The sequence below is a fragment of the Pundamilia nyererei genome, unplaced genomic scaffold (genome assembly GCF_000239375.1).
Source record: "Pundamilia nyererei isolate P.nyererei 1_Seehausen unplaced genomic scaffold, PunNye1.0 scaffold00029, whole genome shotgun sequence".
Classification (NCBI taxonomy): Eukaryota; Metazoa; Chordata; class Actinopteri; order Cichliformes; family Cichlidae; genus Pundamilia; species Pundamilia nyererei.
In genome coordinates this window covers 2870441-2890311 of record NW_005187430.1, presented here as the reverse complement: position 1 = coordinate 2890311, position 19871 = coordinate 2870441, and the positions used below count along the sequence as shown (strand labels likewise).

Genomic DNA, 19871 nt, shown 5'->3' with positions numbered 1-19871 from the left:
AATACATTCAGCACCCACTGGCACACGTACGCACACACAACAACCCACACTTTACACACACTTTGTCTGAGCTTGTTTTAGTGTTCTGGCAATTTTACTTATTTAAAAGCTTCTGCGCTGACTACATTTTTTATTTCCCGCCTTCCATTTCCCATAAATTCCCATTAACTAGTTTATGGATCCAGTATCTCACTGTTTTATGATCAACCATGTGCTGATCTTATTACATTTCTCATCAGGATGGATTCTTTTCTGCAGTGTCACTGTACTGAAACCAGGTTGTGTGTGTGTGTGTGCACGGACTTTATTGAGTGTAAATTTCAGTCTACACCACTCATCAATTAAAAGACTGTTAGACTATATCCTTAAAATATGTTACCAGTTTCTTATAGGGGAAGGCTGTCTAAAGAATTTGTACGGTGTAGATCACATATAAAGAAATATTGAATTTAAGTTTCAGTTCCCAGATTTAAAGACTTCTCTGACAGCAGAGTTTATCCAGCCATCAAACTTCATAATGTATTTTTAAGTTGAGGTTGAAGCATAAATTAAAGTTAATAAATAAGTTATATTTCAATAAAACATGCAATAACATTTAAGAATGTTACTAATTACTATTACTGTAACAAATTAACAGCAAATTAGCTGTAACATTACTCAGGTGAACTTTGGAGAAAGTGGTAACAGATTTTACACTCAGCCTTCTAACATTCATGAACGGGAAGAGAAAACACGATACATGTGACATGAACGTTTCTGTGAAACTAATCAGAGTGTGAAAATACTACAAATGTCATTAACCAACACATACACTGAGCTCAAATCCTCACAACTGAATCTCCACCCCCTCCCCCTCACTTCTGACCCTTAACCCCACCTCCCTGCATGTGGGTGCAGCATGAAGCGAGCCAGCTCTATGGGGATACTTAACGTGGCGGACAAGGCTGCGAATGACCACTACCAAGTAAGCAACAGGACACGAGTGCAAAAGTATCTGCAGAGGGTTTTTAGTCCTGCTGCAAGCCAGGGGCAAAACCGCAATCAAAGGACTGCAGCTGGATCCCTAAACAAATTCTTAGAAATGATAAGAAATATCTCAAGGAGGCTTTTTCTTTAGTAAACAGTTAATCTGGGTTCGGTTAATCTGCTTTCGGTCTTCCAGGGAGTAATTTTAATACATATTTGACTTTTTAAAATCTCATCAATCTTCCCTTATTTGGAAATTGTGCATTACTATTTCAAGACAAAATAAGCCCACTGATGACAGTAAATGAACAAATATCCAAAGATGTGACCACAGATTTATGTTATTATGTTGTAGGAAAAACCAGTCTCTTAAATGATCAGAACCATTGGCAGATACTTTTTGACTCAAGTCTTTTATTTCATATTCTGATTTGTCATGTCTTTATAAACTGTTATTATCAAACCCTCCCCAAGGCTCTTATCATTCACTGTAAATAGTGATAAATCTGACATGGCTAACATCATTGTCTGTTTCACTAACAGTGTTTGATGTTCAATCAAATTTTTAGTAAGTTTGTTATTTTTTTTACACATTGTTTTTACAACTTCAATTCTTTATTTTAGCAGTGAAAAAGTGGTACATTGTATCCATAATTTCCTTTAGACTGCAATTGTAAGAAGGAATGTGTTTTTAATTACTTAGTATCATAAGAAAGTACAGCCTTGCCCTATTATAATTTCAGATAATAACTCTTGTTGTTTTATGATCTGTTGAAAGCTTTATGTATTTCTGAAAGTTTTTGATTATATCAAAAAAAAACCAAAATGTACAGGACCCAATTTTTTGCTCTAACTATAATGGAAAACATTCACTTTCCTGTGTTCTCCATCTGATTTCTGCTTGTTTAATTTCCTTCAGGAACGAAATAATTGTCTGAGAAAAAGCCGTGACCTGAGTGCCAGCCACACTAACCTGGCGCGTTGAAGGTTTTTCACTCTGAGGAGGTGAAAGGTCACAGAGAACTGAACTGAACTTCTGACCATCCTCGATGTAAATAGCTGTTTGTGAAAGCTTGACATCTCCCGTATTCTACTTCAGCATCATCCCATCATGTGCTAACTATACAGATTTTAGTCTTTCATTGCACTCTTGAAGGTTTATGATCTCAGATGGTAATTTGTGGTATGTAATTATATCAGTACATATCAGGAGGGGGTGGGCTGCTGTATGTTTCCTTGTTCCAGTCTAATTCTATGTGCATGTACTGTATGTAAGTGTGTGCTGTTGTGAGTGGCTGCCCTCTCAGATTACAGTTTAATTTTTTTTGTTTTTTCCTATACTAGTGGTGGTAAAAGCAGGTGCAGAGTGGAGTTTTAATTTTAAAATCACTTCTAATGTGAGGCTGAAAACTGCAGTGGATGAAGCCAGTAGGCAGTCTTAAATGACAGAGAGGAGCTCAGTCATTGTTTAGCTATACCCTAACAATAACTATAACAGTGATTTAAATATCGCTACTGCTAAATTTGCTGCTATGGTAGGAGTAAACAGCAACCTCTGGACCTGGAAAGGGTCAGTGAGGGACCAAAACCCCACAATTGATCATCCAAATCAAGTAAATCTCCATAACTGCCCATTTTATGAAAAGCCCAGCTTCACAGCAGAGACAAGCGTGTTTTGGTCTTTATAGATCATCTCTATCTGCATGCAGCTTCAAAGAGTGCATGTTTTCTATAAATATAAAAGTTACCTGTTCACGCTTTCTAAGGTTTAAACCTATGCATAGCAAAAAAACCCAAAAAGATTTAAAAGTGGATACAATTGAATCTTATTTAAAGTTGTTTTGTTTGAGCCTGTTTTTGCTAGCATCTCTTTTGAAGTGACCACTAGCCAGCTCTCTAGCTTTATCTGATCTTTTTCCAGGTGTGCCGTTTTTTATCCAAGTATGTTTTGAAAAAGGAAAATAGAAGATTGTGAAGGACAGAATGCTGAACCCGAGGCTTCACAGCCATAGTCAGCAAACCAGTCGTTTAAATCACTATCGCTGTGTTCATCTTTTAGATAAAGCTGCACTGAATTTCACTTTAATTTGCTAAAAGCTTTCAGATGCTTCATTAATTTGCTGCTCTGCTGAAACATGACTAAAGAAACCATGTTTGTCTTCATTGGTACCGATCATTAAAACAACAAAGACCTACGATTTAGCTCATGAATCCCAGTTTTTGGCCAGTGTTGATGATTTGACACCATTTTCTTTATATTTGGTTGTGTGCTGAATTCTAACTCTGCCAATAAGAACAGTTCTACTTCCTAAGACTCTTCACTCTTTGTTCTGCAGATTTCCAAATGAAGTTGTGCACAGGGTGTAGATTAGTTGAGAAAATCTCCTGATGTGTATGAATCTCAGCAGCTGTAGTTCACAAAAACATGGAAACCTGTCCAGGGATCTTTCAGCTGCCTCTTCCTAAAAATGATCCGTCCTGTGTTGATTGATTGAATATTTAGCTTTTGATGTGTGAAGTTCCATGTTTACATGATTTGGGGTTTGTAAATTATGTTTTTATTTGTTTCTGTCTTTGCGCTGTTTCTTTTTATAGTAGTAGTAGTTTTATAGTAATAAGCCTTGAGAGCAGGATCCGTGAATTGACTAGCACACGAAGGCTGGCCCGCACACTCTCAGGACTGAGGCTGTACTTCCACACTGACTACAAACTTAATGTCACTCCAGACTTTTTAAGTAATGGCGAGAGAAATGTTTGCAGTACTTTCAATGACAAGACAAAACTTTGCCATGTGAGTGAAGTTGAACCAAAAAGTGGAAAAGTTTTTAACGATTTTTAATGTACATTTTTTTGAAGTGATTTAAATTTCCAGTTAACTGTAGAGATATTCAACATAATCCTGGTATGAATACTAAAGGACTTATCATTAAAAAAACATTTAAACAATTTCTGTTTTTAAATGTACGAGTTGATTTGTGATTGTTCTAAGAGTTCATCTCGAGATTAAACTTTTCCTTTTACTGCCCTTTTGATAACTTTATGTTAAATGAAGGTAACTATGCGTACATGCTCACTTCTTTAAAAGGAAGCTACATAATATTTAGCATATTTAATGTCCTTTACTGGTGGTAAGCTTGAACTGAAAGAACATACAACAGGTTAAATGATGATGAAGTGCCTTGTTTAAGAAATCCCAGAGATGGGATATTTCGTGTGGAGAGTTTCTTCTGTTTGAGCTGGGCTGTGTATTTACATTTCTTTTCATTTCAGACACACATGAATGCACATGATGTCCATTTATGGAGAAGTACGCTGCTACAAAATATATTTTCTATATAGATTGAAGTTATAGAAATAACGAAAATCAAAAATTATTAGAGTGAATGCACATGCACTTGTAGTCTGCAGCTGAGTCCTTTTGTTTATACTGCTTTAGGCATATAGATACATTATAGATGTATATTTTCACAGGAACACAGAAGCCTGTTCTGAAATGTTAGAATTTTGTCTAAATGCACCTAAACAGCCTTACCAACTGCACGATCTTTGTGTGCATGTCTTTGAATTTAAAGTCTTTAAATTAGATTCGAGCAAAGATTATACAGAGTAGATTAGAAGATTAGAAATTTGGTGAGAGATCCTGAGCCAGCTTTTAACATTAACATTTAAGATTAAATTAAACGCAATGAACTTCACATTGGACAAATTCAGTACAATGTGATCTAGAAGAAGGCGTTACAGTAACATATATACAAAGATGCGCACACAAAGGATTGATGAGAAAAGCTCAAACAGATGAAACAGCACAAAAAAATAGAATAAAGCCTCCATATCAGCCTAGGAATGACCACAGTGGTCTGTTTAATAAATGCACTAATGATAGAGAAGTCTCCACAGATCAACCATAATCAGGTTTAACCGTCCATCTCCAAACAACCCTAGCACATTTGTAAATCTTTGGCATGAACATCTAGTTGAGAAGGATTTGCACTGGAAGCATCAGACTGACGTAAAGTAATAATGATGATCTCCCACCTTAAGCTGCATTGATTATTGTACTGATGTGTGACTCATGCATTTGCTGCATTGTACGTTGTCTCTGTTGTGTTTCCTGAATCTTACTTTTTTTTTTTTTTTGGCAGGGTTGTGCAATATGGTTCTGTTTTCATTTCTCTAATTTGTTGGGGGGGAAGCCCTCTTTACATCTCACAGATCAGACCTTTAACTTCAATAAAAATCGACACCTGACGAATTCATTCACATGAAGGTGTCTCAAACCATTATACTGTATTTGCCTTTTTTTTAAATGATTTGTTCCAATTTCCCAATTAATCTTCAGTTGTTTTGATGAAATATGCAACACAGATACAGATACAGATACAAATTGAATGGAGTGTACACAGATACAATGCAAAGATGTTGAATACAGAGGTTCAAGAATAACTTGAACTAAATACAATAATTGTGAAAATCTCAGAATGTGGAGTTATTGAAATTATTTGACTTATTTTAATATTTTAACATTTTAAATTCAGCAATTTAAAAATAAATGCGACCTGATTTTTTATTATACTTTACTGTTTTAATTGAGCGTAGCCAAAGATCAACCCACTGGAATTTGTTGTGCAATCAAGTCACTTTCGTTAAAAGTCGGGCATTAAGCTTTGTGCAAGATGTGGTTTTATTTTCAAAATTACTTTAAATTCAAGCAACTTAAAATTTTATATCATCATTTGATCATTTCTTTGAGTTCATATTAAAATGTCAGTATAGGAAACTGAAACCTTATTTGGTAACATACTGTTATAATAGTGGATGCTAATATTAAACATCAAGCAAAAGGTTCATATAATGAGGCCAGCCCCCCCCCTCTTCGCTTGGTGTAGTATAAGAGCGATATCTCGCTGTGAGCACAGGAGCCCCACCCACCTGCTGTTCAAACCTTCTATTTGCAAGGGGCAGCCAATCAGTAGAAGAGTCATGGCGGCTTGTTTTAGGTAGATGACTTTGCCCAGAGTGAAGTAAATGAAAACTGTGATCAAGAACAGGGAGTTTTGGGGAGAAAAAGGACAACAGCTAGAGAAAGGACTGCTGTGAAAACACGTGTAAGGAATAATATATTTTAAGACTACTTAAACATAAACTGAGGGAGGAAAGTGTACACATCGCTTGTACATTGACACAGCGTGAGCTAAACAATGTCGGTGATATAATGGATGTAGCCCCATCTTCCTGCACCAGTCCACAACAAAGTGCATCCAAAGTGTAGTCCCTTTTCTAAATCACAAGACTTAAAAACACATGTTTTTAAATGGAGCATGAAATTATTTTAAGCACACATAATAGCTCTGTAAACTCTGCCCAGGTGGTTGTTTAATTTGAAAAACTACTGTGCTCTGTATCTTCTGTAAAAAGTAAGTAAATGCTCCTGGCGTAACCAAAGCTTACCTGTAGTCTTCTGCTAAGCTGGTAATCATCTTAATTACAGTATCGTTAGAGAGTAATAATGTGTAACAGAACAGAAACTGATGAGGGAACGGGTACTGTTGTTCAGCACAGCTCACCAAGTTATGCAGAAACCTGTTGGTGTTTTTTACTTTTTAGATCTGCCAGATCGTCTTTTATGTCCGCTCAAATTATGGTTGTCCAAGTAAACTATACATATCTATAATTTTTTTCACAAATCACTATCTACCTTTCATGTACTAAATTTAGTGCTAGTTTTAACAACCCCGCATGTTTACTTCTTCTTCCATGACCAGTTAATGTGTTTACTTTATTTTTAATGGGAGGGGCTGCAGAAACCAAAACACTCAACTTTGCCGAGAAACACGTGATCTCAAATCTGTGCTCTGATTCGCTAAACAGCCTGTCAATCATCCTGAAGGGTGTGCCCAGATGAGAGTTTTGTGGTCGAAGGAGACTCCGCTGAACACAGAGGAGAAATCCACGCTGAAGGAAAATGTCTTCAGTTCCTGACGGGAAGAAACTCATCCGTAGTCCCAGCGGCCTTCGCATGGTTCCGGAAAACGGCGCCTTTAGCAGTCCTTTCTCGCTGGACGAGCCGCAGTGGGTCCCGGACAAAGAGGTGAGACAAGCGTCGGATTTGGTTTGACAGCGACAAGCGATCACAGCCGTGCAAACACGAGAAGCTTAACTAAGGCTTTCCGGTTGTAGTTTCCAAAATAAAATCACCTCTCTGTTAAACTAGTGGGAATAAAATTGTAAAGTAAGAGTCTAGTGGTAGCTTTAGCTGTAGTTTTGATGATGTTGTATTTTATTCATTGTAGTACAACTTGAGAAAAAAAATTGTGCGCTGTTTTTTGTTTTTATAATCCTGACAGCAAAAGTCACTGGACTATTTTCAAAAGGAAAATACAAGGAAACATCCAAAATTAACAAATATTTACATTTTACATTAGAATACTGATTGTTTGGGCCTTTAAAATGTAAGACCCTGTTTCAACTTATCAGTGATAATCACATGGTGTTTAAATAGCTGCTTTTATTTGAACGATAGTTCATGGACCAGATATATTTGTTAAAGCGTGTGGGCGTAGTAAATATTTCTTTTTAATTTGTTTTTTTTATTGTTATTTCATACAGTGCTTTTCAGATTAATTTGCGTATTTATTCTGATTCAGTATAGATGGTCACTATATGATGAACCTATCCATCTTGAAAAATACAGTAACAGTATAATGACAGATTCAAAATAGAAATATTTAAAAATAATAAATGCACAGTTGATAATAATAATCTAAGATGCATCTATCCGATCCTTTAATGTTGTTAACTTTAATAAGTCAGTTTTTAGAACAGTAGGTCTAAATATGTCTATTAAATTATTAAAAACAACACATCTTCTTATCTGGTGCTGTAATATTTCTAAATGTTTCTTTGCTCAGCCATTGGTTAATTGTTTGGTTTAAAAGTCGTGACTGGGTGGGTTATACTATCACACCTAAAAACTACAGCTCGACTCTAAATTCAAACTCTAGTCTTTCGGTGTCCCTGTCGTGCGCTGTGATAGGCTTTTATTTTTTGTAGTGAAACGGCTCTACATCCGGCTTACATCCTGCTGACTACGGCGAGCTTGACGGCGCTCCGGACATCGCAGTTGGCCGCTGGACTGGGCGTTGCAGGCTGTCACGGCCAGCCTGGCAGCAAACGGCGCTTGTTAGCTAGTTAACAGCTACAACTAGCGGCAAACTTAATTGTAGCGTTTGTCCGCGTCAGACTGACGAGACCCCTCTGGTTGTGTGCGTGTTTGACTACCAGCACGTAGGTTAGCTAACCAGCAGTAGGAGCTAGCCCTTCGTACCTCGAAGGCTGTAGTTTTACTGCCAGTGCAGTGAAACTACAGCAGGACACACAAAGACTGTCTGTCTGTGAAAATGTAAACTCTGGCTGCACACAGGGACACTTTGACCAGACTGGCAAAGTTAATCATTTACTATTTGCTGACCTCAGCCTTCAGTTCTTTAATAAGAGGAGCAGGAATTAAAAACAAGCCTGGCACTAATTACAAACCCATATCTTCTGATCTGCCAGTGATAAATCACAAGTTTGATGGTTTAATGAACAGTTACCGCTTGTCAGTAATGACCATAAGACACAAGAGCCATTGACACATACTATTTTTATACCGTTATTATTTACACATACAGCTGCAGATCTATTGTGGCTTGGCTAGCTGCTGATACTTGTGCAAAACTTTAAAGCAGTACTTTAACCGAAAGCTGTCCAGCTCAGCATGTGTAACGTCCTGTTTTTTCCACTCTTCCCGTCTTTCAGTGCCCCAGATGTATGCAGTGCGACACCAAGTTCGACTTCATCAAAAGAAAGGTCTGTTTTGTTTCTGACAATGCCAACGCTGCAGAAAATCTCGACTTCCTGTCAGACTGGACAAACATATGGTGGACAAACCAGCGTTTAGTATAAATGTTTTGTTAAAAAATGTGAGGCTTTCGTTTGTGTTGTGAATGCTTAGATGAGTTACTCCTTCTTGGATCATTTAGTCAGAGCCGTGTGTTGATATTTCCTGCCAGTGTCCACCGACATAACGCTGTAAGCCTCCTGTCACCATTTCATTTTACATCTGTCGAGTTAAAATAATCACCCTTACAAGTGTCTTCAATATTTGCCTCTTTTGCCATTATCAGAGCCAGCTCTAGACTGCTGACTGAAGTCAGTTTCTAGGTGTTGAATTACACACGTCCTGTACTCGGCATCCCTCACGTCTTGGTTATCTTGAGGTTTTAGCACAGTTTTGATATTTTTAAGCTTCCCGATTCTTTAAAAGTGCAGTGAAGCAGATGTGGTTTTGCTTTGCCTCAGTCTCTTGTACTCTTGTTGAGAAGTGTTTGTTCATCAGCTCAAAGTCTCTGATTAAAAAACACATTCTGTCCAAAACTGACACACTTACTCAATCAGAGTGCAACAGAAACCCACCAGCACAGAGGTGGATCCCCCAGGAAATCAAGGGCTTCTATTTATTTGTTATCCAGGCCTCAGAGGTCTCAACATTCGATGTAGGCAAGCCAAAAAATTTGGGAACTAATGTAACTCATGACTCACCAAAATCAGTGATGTGGAAATTTACTGGAAATTGCTCTGATAATAGAAAAAAATAGACGTAACAACTTTGTACCTCCAAAGTCTGCACAATATCCGTTATACATGTTATAATAAACTTTATTAATTAGTAGTGGGGTCTGTTACCGTACAAATTAATACAGGAGCGAATGTGTTCGACTGCAGTCAAACTGGAATAAAACAAGGAAAGTGGACTCTTCTATATTGTTTAGAAACTGTTATTTGAAACCATTAAACACATTTTATGCTAAAAACTTTAGAGTATCTATAAGGATATCCTCCATAGTTGTTTAACGTTACATAAAAGAAGTTGTCCTATTATCATGTTTAGTAATTTGCAGATAATGTCTTTTGTTTCCATTTAAAAAAGAAAGTAGGAGAAGTGCTGTGTCCTCATCAGAAATGAAATCATATCTACTTGTTTTGTTTAAATTGTATACTCTACTGTAAGCTGTAGGACATACTGTGACTGAGAGTGAGTCAGGCACACAGTTGGGGGTGTAATAGGAGTTCTGATTGGTTGGAAACGGTGCTGTATCTCAGCCAGATTGTTTTGAGATTTTCTGAGAACGTCTGAAGTGCCTAACACAGACATCCTAACCCTGACAATCGGCCAGGCAATCAGACTGTCTTGTGTTGTCTCCCACAGCACCACTGCCGGCGGTGCGGCCGGTGTTTCTGTGATAAATGCTGCAGTAAGAAAGTGCCGCTGCAACGCATGTGTTTTGTTGATCCGGTGCGGCAGTGCGCCGAGTGCAGCCTGGTCTCCCAGAAAGAGATGGAGTTTTACGACAAGCAGCTCAAAGTGCTTCTGGGAGGTGAGGACTCTCATACTTTAAAAAAAGGCTTAGATCCAGAGCGTCTGCCTGGGTTTTGTTTTCCTGTAATCATGCTTCGACACATTGACTCCATGCAGAAAGCCGGAATATGATCAAAGTAATTTCTGAATTAATCTTATCAGTCCCTTCCTGGTAATCCTGCTGATTGTGGGACAGTGTGCAGCTATAAATACACAGCAACAGTGTGGCTCCTTATCAAGAATCCATCAGCAGCCTGGAGTGTAGAGGAACAGCCGGCTGCACGTTTGGAGTTTGTGTGTGTTTGTATCAAAGGCTCAGTATGAAGGAAAGAAAGCGATAAAGATGAAGAGCTCGAGCAGCAAACACTGCCATACTTTGTTTTCTCCTCCTGTTTGACAAATGAGCCACTGACTTGGAAACAGTCCTCAGGTTTTCACTCTCCACTCTTGTGATGTCTTTGTTAGTGTCTGAAATGTGTTTATGTCTGCCGTAACAGGAGGCACCTTTGTTGTCACTTTGGGAACGTCGGAGAAGTCTGAAACCATGACGTGTCGCCTCTCCAACAATCACAGGTTAGCTCTTCTTTAAGTCCGCACATACTTGACATACCAAATATTTACTTTACCTGAATTACAAAAAGCTACCTGTCACATCTGGCCATGTTGTTTTTTTCCCTTCTATGAAATGTCTCCGTCTGCAAATTAGGCTGCCAGCTGAACAGGATCAAATATGTCCGCTGCAGTCTTAGGAAACATAAATAGCATCTGTACACAACAAATAAGTACCTCAGTTTTAACAGTTGTCCTCGAGGGGGGGAAAGGGGAATGCATTTGAATGTTTTTGTTATAAAGAAGAGTGGATAGCATAGATTCAGATCTTACATTAGCTCATAAAATAACGAGAATACTTATAATTAATATTTTTTAAAAAACCAAACAGTTTTATTTGCACCAGTTTTTGGTAAGCTGTCTGTCTCTGACCTGAACGTCAGATATCTGTTCCTCGATGGTGAAAGCCACTTTGAGGTTGAGCTGTCTCGGATCTCCAGCATGCAGATTTTGACAGATGGGACAAGTCCAGGAGGTGAGTGTGTGAAATAAAATTGTGTTACAAGTAAGCATATATATGCGTGTGCGTGTGTTTTTAATTTTGTGAGCACCTTTCTCTCTGTTTCTTTCTCCCGTTTCCTCCTCGAGATGTTGTCACTAACTGATAAATTTCTGTTTTTCTAAACTAACAAACGTTCTTTTCTCTGCTGCTTTGGCCGCCCGGTGCTTCTTCCTCCGGGCTCAGAGAATGACATTCACACTTACACCAGTCTACTGGACAGTCACTTTATCTCTGAAGGTTAGCTTTCATTTGCTTTACAGTGTCCGTCTGTCAACAGTTCCTCATCGATGTCGCTGCATTTCTGCATGTTTCCCACATCAGCTTTCTTTCTTTGCAAGGAAGCTGCCTGAAAATGGAGCGTCTGATACATCTGCGGTTCCTTTTTTATCACTGGATCCCCGAAGCATCTCAGAGGAAACTGAAATGCCAAACATTTCAGTTTGTTACTCTGATCATGATTAATATCCTAAGCAGCCTGATTAACTGATTCATTTGGCAGAAATTCAGTTGATGAGTAGTCATTCATCAGTCGCCAAAATAATCAGACGGTTCACTCAGAAGGTCTTTCAGGGATACATGTGGGCTATTTCTTTATCATTTCTTCACAAACTGGGCAGGAAAAGCTTCCGAGTTGATTTCATGCTGCAAAACAAATCCACACACTGGTGAGCGGCGAATGATCACAGGATCGTTTCCATGGTAAAGAAACTTTTGCATAATGCTCCATCAAATGGTCAATGGGCATGTCAGGATTCAAGTGTATTACAAGGACAAATCATGTGGGCAAAGTTTCAGCAGAAGGTGCAAGCCAATTAGAAAGACTGTAAAAATGCATTGATAAAGGCCTGTGAGGTATAGGAAGTGTATAGCTTGACTTGGTGTCCTAACAGCTCTTAACAGAACAGGTGCACAGCAGCCCAAAACATACTATGAAAGCACCCAGAGAATTTGAGTTTTCACTCATTAATAGAAAAATCCCCTCAGCTGAATGAGTTGATGAATGCTACAATGCTCATAAACATGATTTCCATTAGAGAGATGAGTTCGATGCTTTTGGGACACTGAACCTCGACTGTTGCATGTTTCCTGACATGAAATCATTTCATCATCAGTGTCGTCACGTGCATTTCCATTAGTGTTTGCCTTATGTTGTTTTAAAACCGTCGTCTGTTTCTGTCCTGTGTTTACACTCTTCTAGTTTCTGACATATGTTAAATCTCATTTGAAAGGGTCCAAGGCTCAGTAGAACTGTGATTTCATGGGGAAAAGGGATATGTAGTGACTTAATTTGTGTGTCAGACTGTGTGTACAACTTGATGTTTGCATGAAAAAAACTAAAATGACCTTTTTTAAAGTTGCTTTTTTTGTTGTTTGACTCAAAGAATATAGTTTACTTAACAGACAGAGGATGTCTTTCAGTCATTTTTTTTAAGTGTGTGTGTGTGTGTGTGTGTGTGTGTGCGCGTGTGCGTGTGCGTGTGCGCGCGCAGGAGGGTCAAGAGCCAGTGGAATGCTACTCCATTACAAGCCGATGGGCTCTCAGGATGTCCAGCAGCTCCGCATGGAGGCAGCAGATGATAAGAAGGTGGCTTCATTATGGTTGTCTGCAATGCACAAGGTAAAAAAAATAAGCAGCACACCTAAGACGGTCCATGCAGTGCAGATAGGTAACAGGTGCCCAGCCCACTTAAAGTGCCTAAAAATGGTTGGAGAGGAGTGAAAATGATTTATTATGCTGGAAATAAAGAATTGTGCTAGCATAAAATCACATCAGGGACACAAAAGAGTCCCTCCCTACAACAGACACTGCTTTATGTCCTTTATTCACACACTGGTCCTTGCCATCACCAGTGTGTGAATGGGTGGATGACTGAATGTGTAAAGCGCTTTGGGGTCCTTAAGGACTAGTAAAGCGCTATACAAATACAGGCCATTTACCATTTACCATCTAAATAATAAGTAAAACAATCAGAACAGAGTTTTGATTCATGCATCAAGTTGTAGTCCCACAGATAATCGCCTCAAATGTAAGCTTATCAGAAGTGAAGTTTTGAATGTATTACTGTAAGCTGAATGTTTTGGTTTGTCAGTCATGCAGAGAAGTTTCTGCATCTAATATTCAGCTATGAGTTTAATTAGTTACACATTTTTCTACATTTTTGGGTTGCAGAGAATAATATGGCTCTGAATAAGCACCTCTTCATGTTTTCTTGATGTTTTTCTGTTTCATGGTGTCATTGAAATGCTTCTCATTAATATGGTCAGTCAGCCTTATTGCAAACATTTGATAAAAACATGGTGGCGTGCTAAATAACAGATCAAAAGGCAGAACAAAGGACAGCTCAGGCTGATTATAGTGCTGTGGAGCAAAGTCTGGAAAGGTGGATGTAGTATCATAACCTGTCCAGTGGCGCCCCCATCAGGCCAGAGCTTACACTTTTATTTATTTACTTTACATGTTTTGTTTTGTTTTTAATTTAAATTTTATTTTATTTTTTTGGCTAAAAAAAGCCATCAGTCTCACACAGCACTGTAGCTGAATGTGGTCTGTAGCGTGCTTGTTGAGACAAAGTAATAAGAAATCAAGAGCGTTTTTATTTCCAAAACTATGAAACTAACTTTTTCTCGGCCTGTTCTTTCCAACAGGCAGCCAAACTGCTGTACGAAGCTCGAGACCAGTGAGGACCAGAAGCGAAGCTCCAGGCAGCACACACCCAAGTGTTTTGTACCCATCTCGGTCGGGTTTGGTACCCTTTGGATATTATTAACGCCACTTCCTCTTCTGCTTATCTGTCCGATTCCTCATTGGTTCTTGATACCAGTTCCATTCATGGTAATTTTTGCAAATGTTTGTATGAAAAATGACTTTTATTACCTCTATAACCAGTACTTTGTACATAATGTTTACCACAAGTACGCTGCTTGGACCTATTTTTAAATTTTAATTTTTTTTTAAAGAATTTATTTGACGTTGACTTCATTTAATCCTCTTTTGTGTTAATTCATAAATCAGGGCATGCAGCATTAATGTTTTGACTCAAAAAATATAACAAGAAGAAGAAGGTTTGTTCTTTTTTTGCCAATTTAAAATTATTTATAGAATTCATTAGATTTTAATTTTTTAAAACATTAAACATGTCACAAAATGAGTCATTGCACCTTTTTTATAAACCATCTTCCATGGTTGAATTATGGTGACATTATAACTTTGTTATGCTGCTACAGGAGAAGTGATGAAGTGTGTCCTTGCAGGTTTACTAGGTCACCTTAACAGAGCCAAGCAGGGACTTGGTCATTGAACTGTCCGCAGTAGCCAGATCTTCCACACAGAGCGTCATCACAAGTAGTTTGAAGGACAAATCCACCCTGAAATCTTTTATCGCAGACAGAAAAGCAGCTTCCTGTGATGCTACCGGCACTTCAGGATTCAGCTGTGCTGCATTTCTGGTAATCTCATAATAAGAAAAGGTGTGAACAAACACAGTTGTTCCTGAAATGCCAATAACATCACAGACTTGCATCCAATTTATATGAAAGTAACATTACATGGTGGATTTTTCCTTCAGTGACAGTTCCGTTTAAATGTTGAAAGTTTAGGTGAAATCTTCTTTTTCAGTCATTAACTGCTTCAAATATTCACAGTCGTGCATCTTTAGGCCTTTTTGTCTAAAAACTTCAACTTTTCACTGATTCTAGTGAAGTATACACACAAATACATAAATGCTTTAAATATAGTTTCATGCATTAAAGTTTTGTACAAAATATATTGCTGAATACTCCTACTTTAGCACAAGCTGTGTATGTATTTGCATAATTTTTAAAGCTGAACATATGACTCTAGTTTTTGTAATACTTGTATATTCCTTTTTGCCATTACTCTAAAGCCCCCAAACATTTTTTTAATCTTTATTTTTGTCATTATTGTGCAGACCAACAAACAGGATGTCAGATCTCAGCTATCCATCGGCCATGTTGAATTGACGGGTCTTTCAGTTAGCAGGTTGTTACTTAGTTATTCTAATCAAAGACATGATGGTTAAAGTGTTGAGCACAAGAAAACTAATTTTCATTTGCTTTGCAGACAAATTTATATGCTAAAGTACTCTATTTTTAAAGAAGAAGAAACTGAAAGAAGGTGAAACTAAAGGCTGTTTAGTATGTGGCTTTAGTGTTCATAGAAGCCCAGTTTTTACTGTTAAAACAGTTTAAAATGGGGGTAGTTTGGGGAACTTTGGATGAAGCTGTATAAAAATCATTGTTTGTCTTAAAAACATTTATTAAGTAATAAGCGTGAGCATTGTGAAATAAAGTCACATTTTCAGGTGTATGTCATGGTCTTCAGCACAGTGGCAGATACTTACTGTCAAACTTTGAGCATATAATAATAATAACAGGTCGTCATACTGTAGGCGGCGTATATACCGGGTGTCAAATAAATGAACTTCCTGTCAGGAGGAAAGCCCTGGAAATAGTCAGTAAAATTAACTTTTAGGTTCTCTTTTTTTAAATAAACTGTGTACTTCATTCTACATCTGAGTTAACGTGTCCGTTAAACGCACAGCAGCTCGTCAGCTGTTAATGTTGTAGTACAGTGTGGTGCAGTTTTACAGGCATCTGCGTGTCTTCCTTTTTCCCCAAGCTTGAGGAAAGAAATTAATGGTTTAATAGAGCACAGAACGGGCTAACATTTGGTGAAATGTCTGACTCCCCCCTCCCCCCACTTTACCGCTTGTGAAAATCGCAGTGAAAAAAATGTTCTCCACCCCTACACCCCTTTGTGACTAAGGTTATTTTTATACTCACCTGAGAATTAATGTTGCTGTTATTTGGTTTCATGTTCTTCGAAGAGACGATAGTGAAGTGTTTGTGTATGAGACATTTGTGTGTTCCTGCTTTGAAGTATTGCTGTACATTGACAGGGTGTAAAGTTTTCCCATTCAACAGTTGCTGGTGATGAAAACGGGTGTTAATGACTGCACAGTCTACAACAAAAATGATCTTTAGTCATGCATTTCCCCCCCAGTACCGCATGTTGCACACTAATGGGATATTATTTTTACTCTTGTGTTTATTTTATTTTATTTTTTTAAAATCTCAGTAACACTCTGAACTGAAACTAATTGGTTCAAGTTTAATCAGTTGAAAACAGATGCACATCTACAGACTTTTGTATCGTTGGCTCAGTGTGCAGCTCTTTCTTTTAAAATGTAATGATTTTATTTTAAGTTCGCACTACATTTAAAATCACCAAGTCAGCCAGTGTTTGTATCTGCACTTTATGGCCACTTTTTCCCTATCAAATCTTTTATTTTGCTCAAAATGCTAAACTGCATCCCTTCGATGGATTTTTCTTTTAATAAAGTCCAGTGTTTTTAAATCTGCTGTGCTGTTGTTATTTGAAAATGGGATTCCTGTATGAGGCGAAGAAATGCTGACCTGGTAGAAGATTTCAAGGCCATCATTCTACATTGACCCAACATTCAAAATAGTTTCCAATCTTCGTAAAATTCATACGTTTGGTTTACCTGCTTAATCCCTGGAGGTAGATACTGGGATTATTATTTTTCCTCCGTTAATGCTGCATTGCCAGAAGTATTCGCTCACGCATCTGAAACATTGAATTCAGGTGTTCCAATCACTTCCATGGCCACAGGTGTATAAAACCAAGCACCTAGGCATGCAGACTTCTACAAACATTTGTGAAAGAATGGGAGCTCAGTGAATTCCAGCTTGGTACCATGATAGGTTGACCATCTGTGCAACAAGTCCAGTCATGAAATGTCTTACCTACTAAATATTCCAAACTCAACTGTGAGTGGTAGAAGCAAATGGGAATGACAGCAACAGCCAAGAAGCGGTAGGTCTTATAAAATCACACGACGAGGTTATGGCATAAGCTGAGGCAAATAACAGATCAAGAACAGAGCGCTTCAAGTTTCCATGGCTGAGCAGCTGCGTCCAGTGCAATGCAACGCGTCAGACGCAGTGGTTTAAAGCAGGGGTTCTTAACCTTCTTTTGACCTTGGGCCCCAACTTTTCCACTACAAAGTGCCCCAGGGCCCATTCAGATATTAACTGTATTGAATACATTATTGCTTTTGGTTTGATTTATATTTAATAACTAAATCAAATCGACTTCATTTTAACAGCTAAAACCCATCTTTTCTCTTCATCTGCATTTTTGATCTGAAAGTAGAAACAACTATAACGAGGAGAAATGGAATTTTTATAGGTGACAGATTGTTCTTCTGACCAATAAGCTGGAGTCAGAACCTGTGATTTATCCTCCCTGACTATTGAGTGATTTTATATGCTGATGTTATTTTCCTGTTTTGAGTCAAACTAAATTTCTATAGGAACTCTGTGTTAAAGGCTCAATGCACCAAATTGAGCTTTGATAAGAGTTTTTTTCTCATGCAAGGAAAGACACAAACTGCTCAGAGGGATTAAAGTTAAATGAGCTCATAGCACTACGTTGGCTTTATCAGCCCTGCACAGAACAGATCGGTCTTAGACTCTTTGATTCTCTTAAATAAGTAGAATCTGAAACTGAAGGTTTTAGATTAAATCTGATTCCTAAATTAAGAAGTAAATCTTAAAGAATAATCTAGGTTTGTAATTTGGAACAAAGTTGGGTTAACTAAAACTATCTTGAACTGTGGAGGGTTAAGTGTGACCTTCTTAGCTGCAAACCTAGAACTGGTCTTGTACCTTTTATATCTGCCTTACTGTGACATAAGTGCTGCAAAAGGGTTTTATTTCTCTCTCTCTGTCTCTCTCTCAGTCCCTCTCTCTAAAATATTCATTTTACTTTATTTTCTCTAAATATGATGTAGGTTTGAGTTTTCCCTGCTAAATTGTGATGGTCTGGGAGTCTCCTATGTTCGACCTGCCTGTATGTATGTTTGTTTATGTTTTGTTTTGGCTCCCCTCCCAGTCCCCTGCTTCTTCCTTTAAGTGTGTGTGTATGTGTGTGTGTATTCTAGCGTGCCAGTTTATGGGCGCCATCAGGTCGGAAGGTGTTTCCCGTGTTGAAGCCGCCACACCTGTCTGCCGTCTAGATTGGCCACTACTTAACTGTTTGACTGAGCTTCAGTCAACGCTGGATTGTTGAGTTACCAAGTAAGTGAAGTCCCAGCTCTGAGTGGAAATAGTCTGTACGTGTGTTTCTCTGAGTTCACCGCTCTGATCTCTGTACCTTGTCTTGTGTGTCACAGGAGCGAAGTGTTTGTAAAAGTGTTGGAGTTGTTTTCCTGTCACACCTGGACCACCAGCACAGTCCTGCAGGATTGGAAAGTCCTGCATTTGGGCCCCGTTCTCGCCACGCACCTTAACATAAATAATAAACACTTTGATTGAGAAACTGCATTTTGTGTTTACTTTTTTTTATTTTTATCTTTGTCTAATATTTAAATTTGTTTAATGATCTGAAACACTTTTTCACATCAATGTATGCACGTAGAAGTTCTGTTCAAAAACTATGAACAGAATCATTTCAACAATGTGAACCAAATCAAAGAGAAGTCGAGGCATGGCAGTATATGGATGAATCAGATCCACTAACAAACACAAAAACTAAATTTGTACAGGTTTTCTGTATTTTTGTGTGTGCATTTGTTTTTTTGTTTTGTTTTTTACACGAGATAAGAATGTTTCCATACACATACTGAGTGAGGCCCAATGTTTTTCATATGAAAATTGTATCTACTTAGTCCTGCTTGTATGTTCCTTACATTGCTACACGGATATGAATGCACAATTTTAAGGGTTTAACCAGCCAAAAGGAAACGGTCATGGTTGCAGGGAAATCAGATGTCAAGAGGGAATGTGCCACTCCACCTTGGAAGATGAGGGACAATTCAAACTTTTTATATTTTGTGTTTACTGGTTCTTGGAACATTCAGAGAATATCCTGACCACATTATTGAAGTTTACAGATACAGTACATCTGTATGTGCACAGCTGTGGTCCAGTGGAGCCTCAGCAAGGATGAATACTGTCAGAAACTGAGGTTAGACATGAACCACCTCATGTTGTGTAGCTTTCTGGATGTTATACTTGTTGGACTAAATACTTATTTATTACAGTATACAGTACATAAAATAAAAATTCACATGTTTTATGTAACTAAAATGTTTAATTACGTGGGTTAAAGAAAATAAGAACCCCTAACACCTAATGAAATGTTTCTTATATTTTTTAATGACCACATTTTGTCATATTTATATATTTATTCATTTTCACATTTTCATATTGAGATTTACGTTCACATCTATTACCAAATGTTTCTTGTCTCATAAATCTTGATATTTGTATTGTTAAAAATTCTCTGGTTCTGGTTCCAGTCTAGTCTATAAACTTTAATTTACACTAATTTAAACTTTTCGATTGCTCATT

At 37.9% G+C, this 19871-nt stretch overlaps 2 protein-coding genes across 5 annotated transcripts in view; both read left to right on the top strand.

Moving 5' to 3' along the window:
- The window catches only part of klc1a (kinesin light chain 1a), a 29776-nt gene extending 26222 nt beyond the window's left edge, over window positions 1-3554 (top strand). The window contains exons 12-13 of the mRNA XM_005728704.1: window positions 898-964; window positions 1886-3554. Of these exons, the coding sequence (XP_005728761.1) occupies window positions 898-964; window positions 1886-1951 (133 nt within the window). The 3' untranslated portion in view covers window positions 1952-3554. The remainder of the gene's footprint in view (window positions 1-897; window positions 965-1885) is intronic.
- Window positions 3555-6829: 3275 nt separating this feature from the next.
- zfyve21 (zinc finger, FYVE domain containing 21) lies at window positions 6830-16851 on the top strand. 4 transcript variants are annotated; one of them, XM_005728599.2, is made up of 8 exons: window positions 6830-7054; window positions 8764-8814; window positions 10214-10382; window positions 10861-10936; window positions 11356-11447; window positions 11658-11711; window positions 12965-13092; window positions 14121-16851. In XM_005728599.2, the coding sequence occupies exons 1-8, from the start codon at window positions 6929-6931 to the stop codon at window positions 14154-14156; spliced, it is 732 nt and encodes a 243-aa protein (XP_005728656.1). In that variant the 5' UTR covers window positions 6830-6928; the 3' UTR covers window positions 14157-16851. The 4 variants fall into 4 exon arrangements, with proteins under 4 accessions (XP_005728656.1, XP_005728657.1, XP_005728658.1 ...); XM_005728601.2 differs by lacking the exon at window positions 6830-7054 and adding an exon at window positions 8036-8250; XM_013909720.1 differs by lacking the exon at window positions 6830-7054 and adding an exon at window positions 8036-8254.
- Window positions 16852-19871: the final 3020 nt, after the last annotated feature.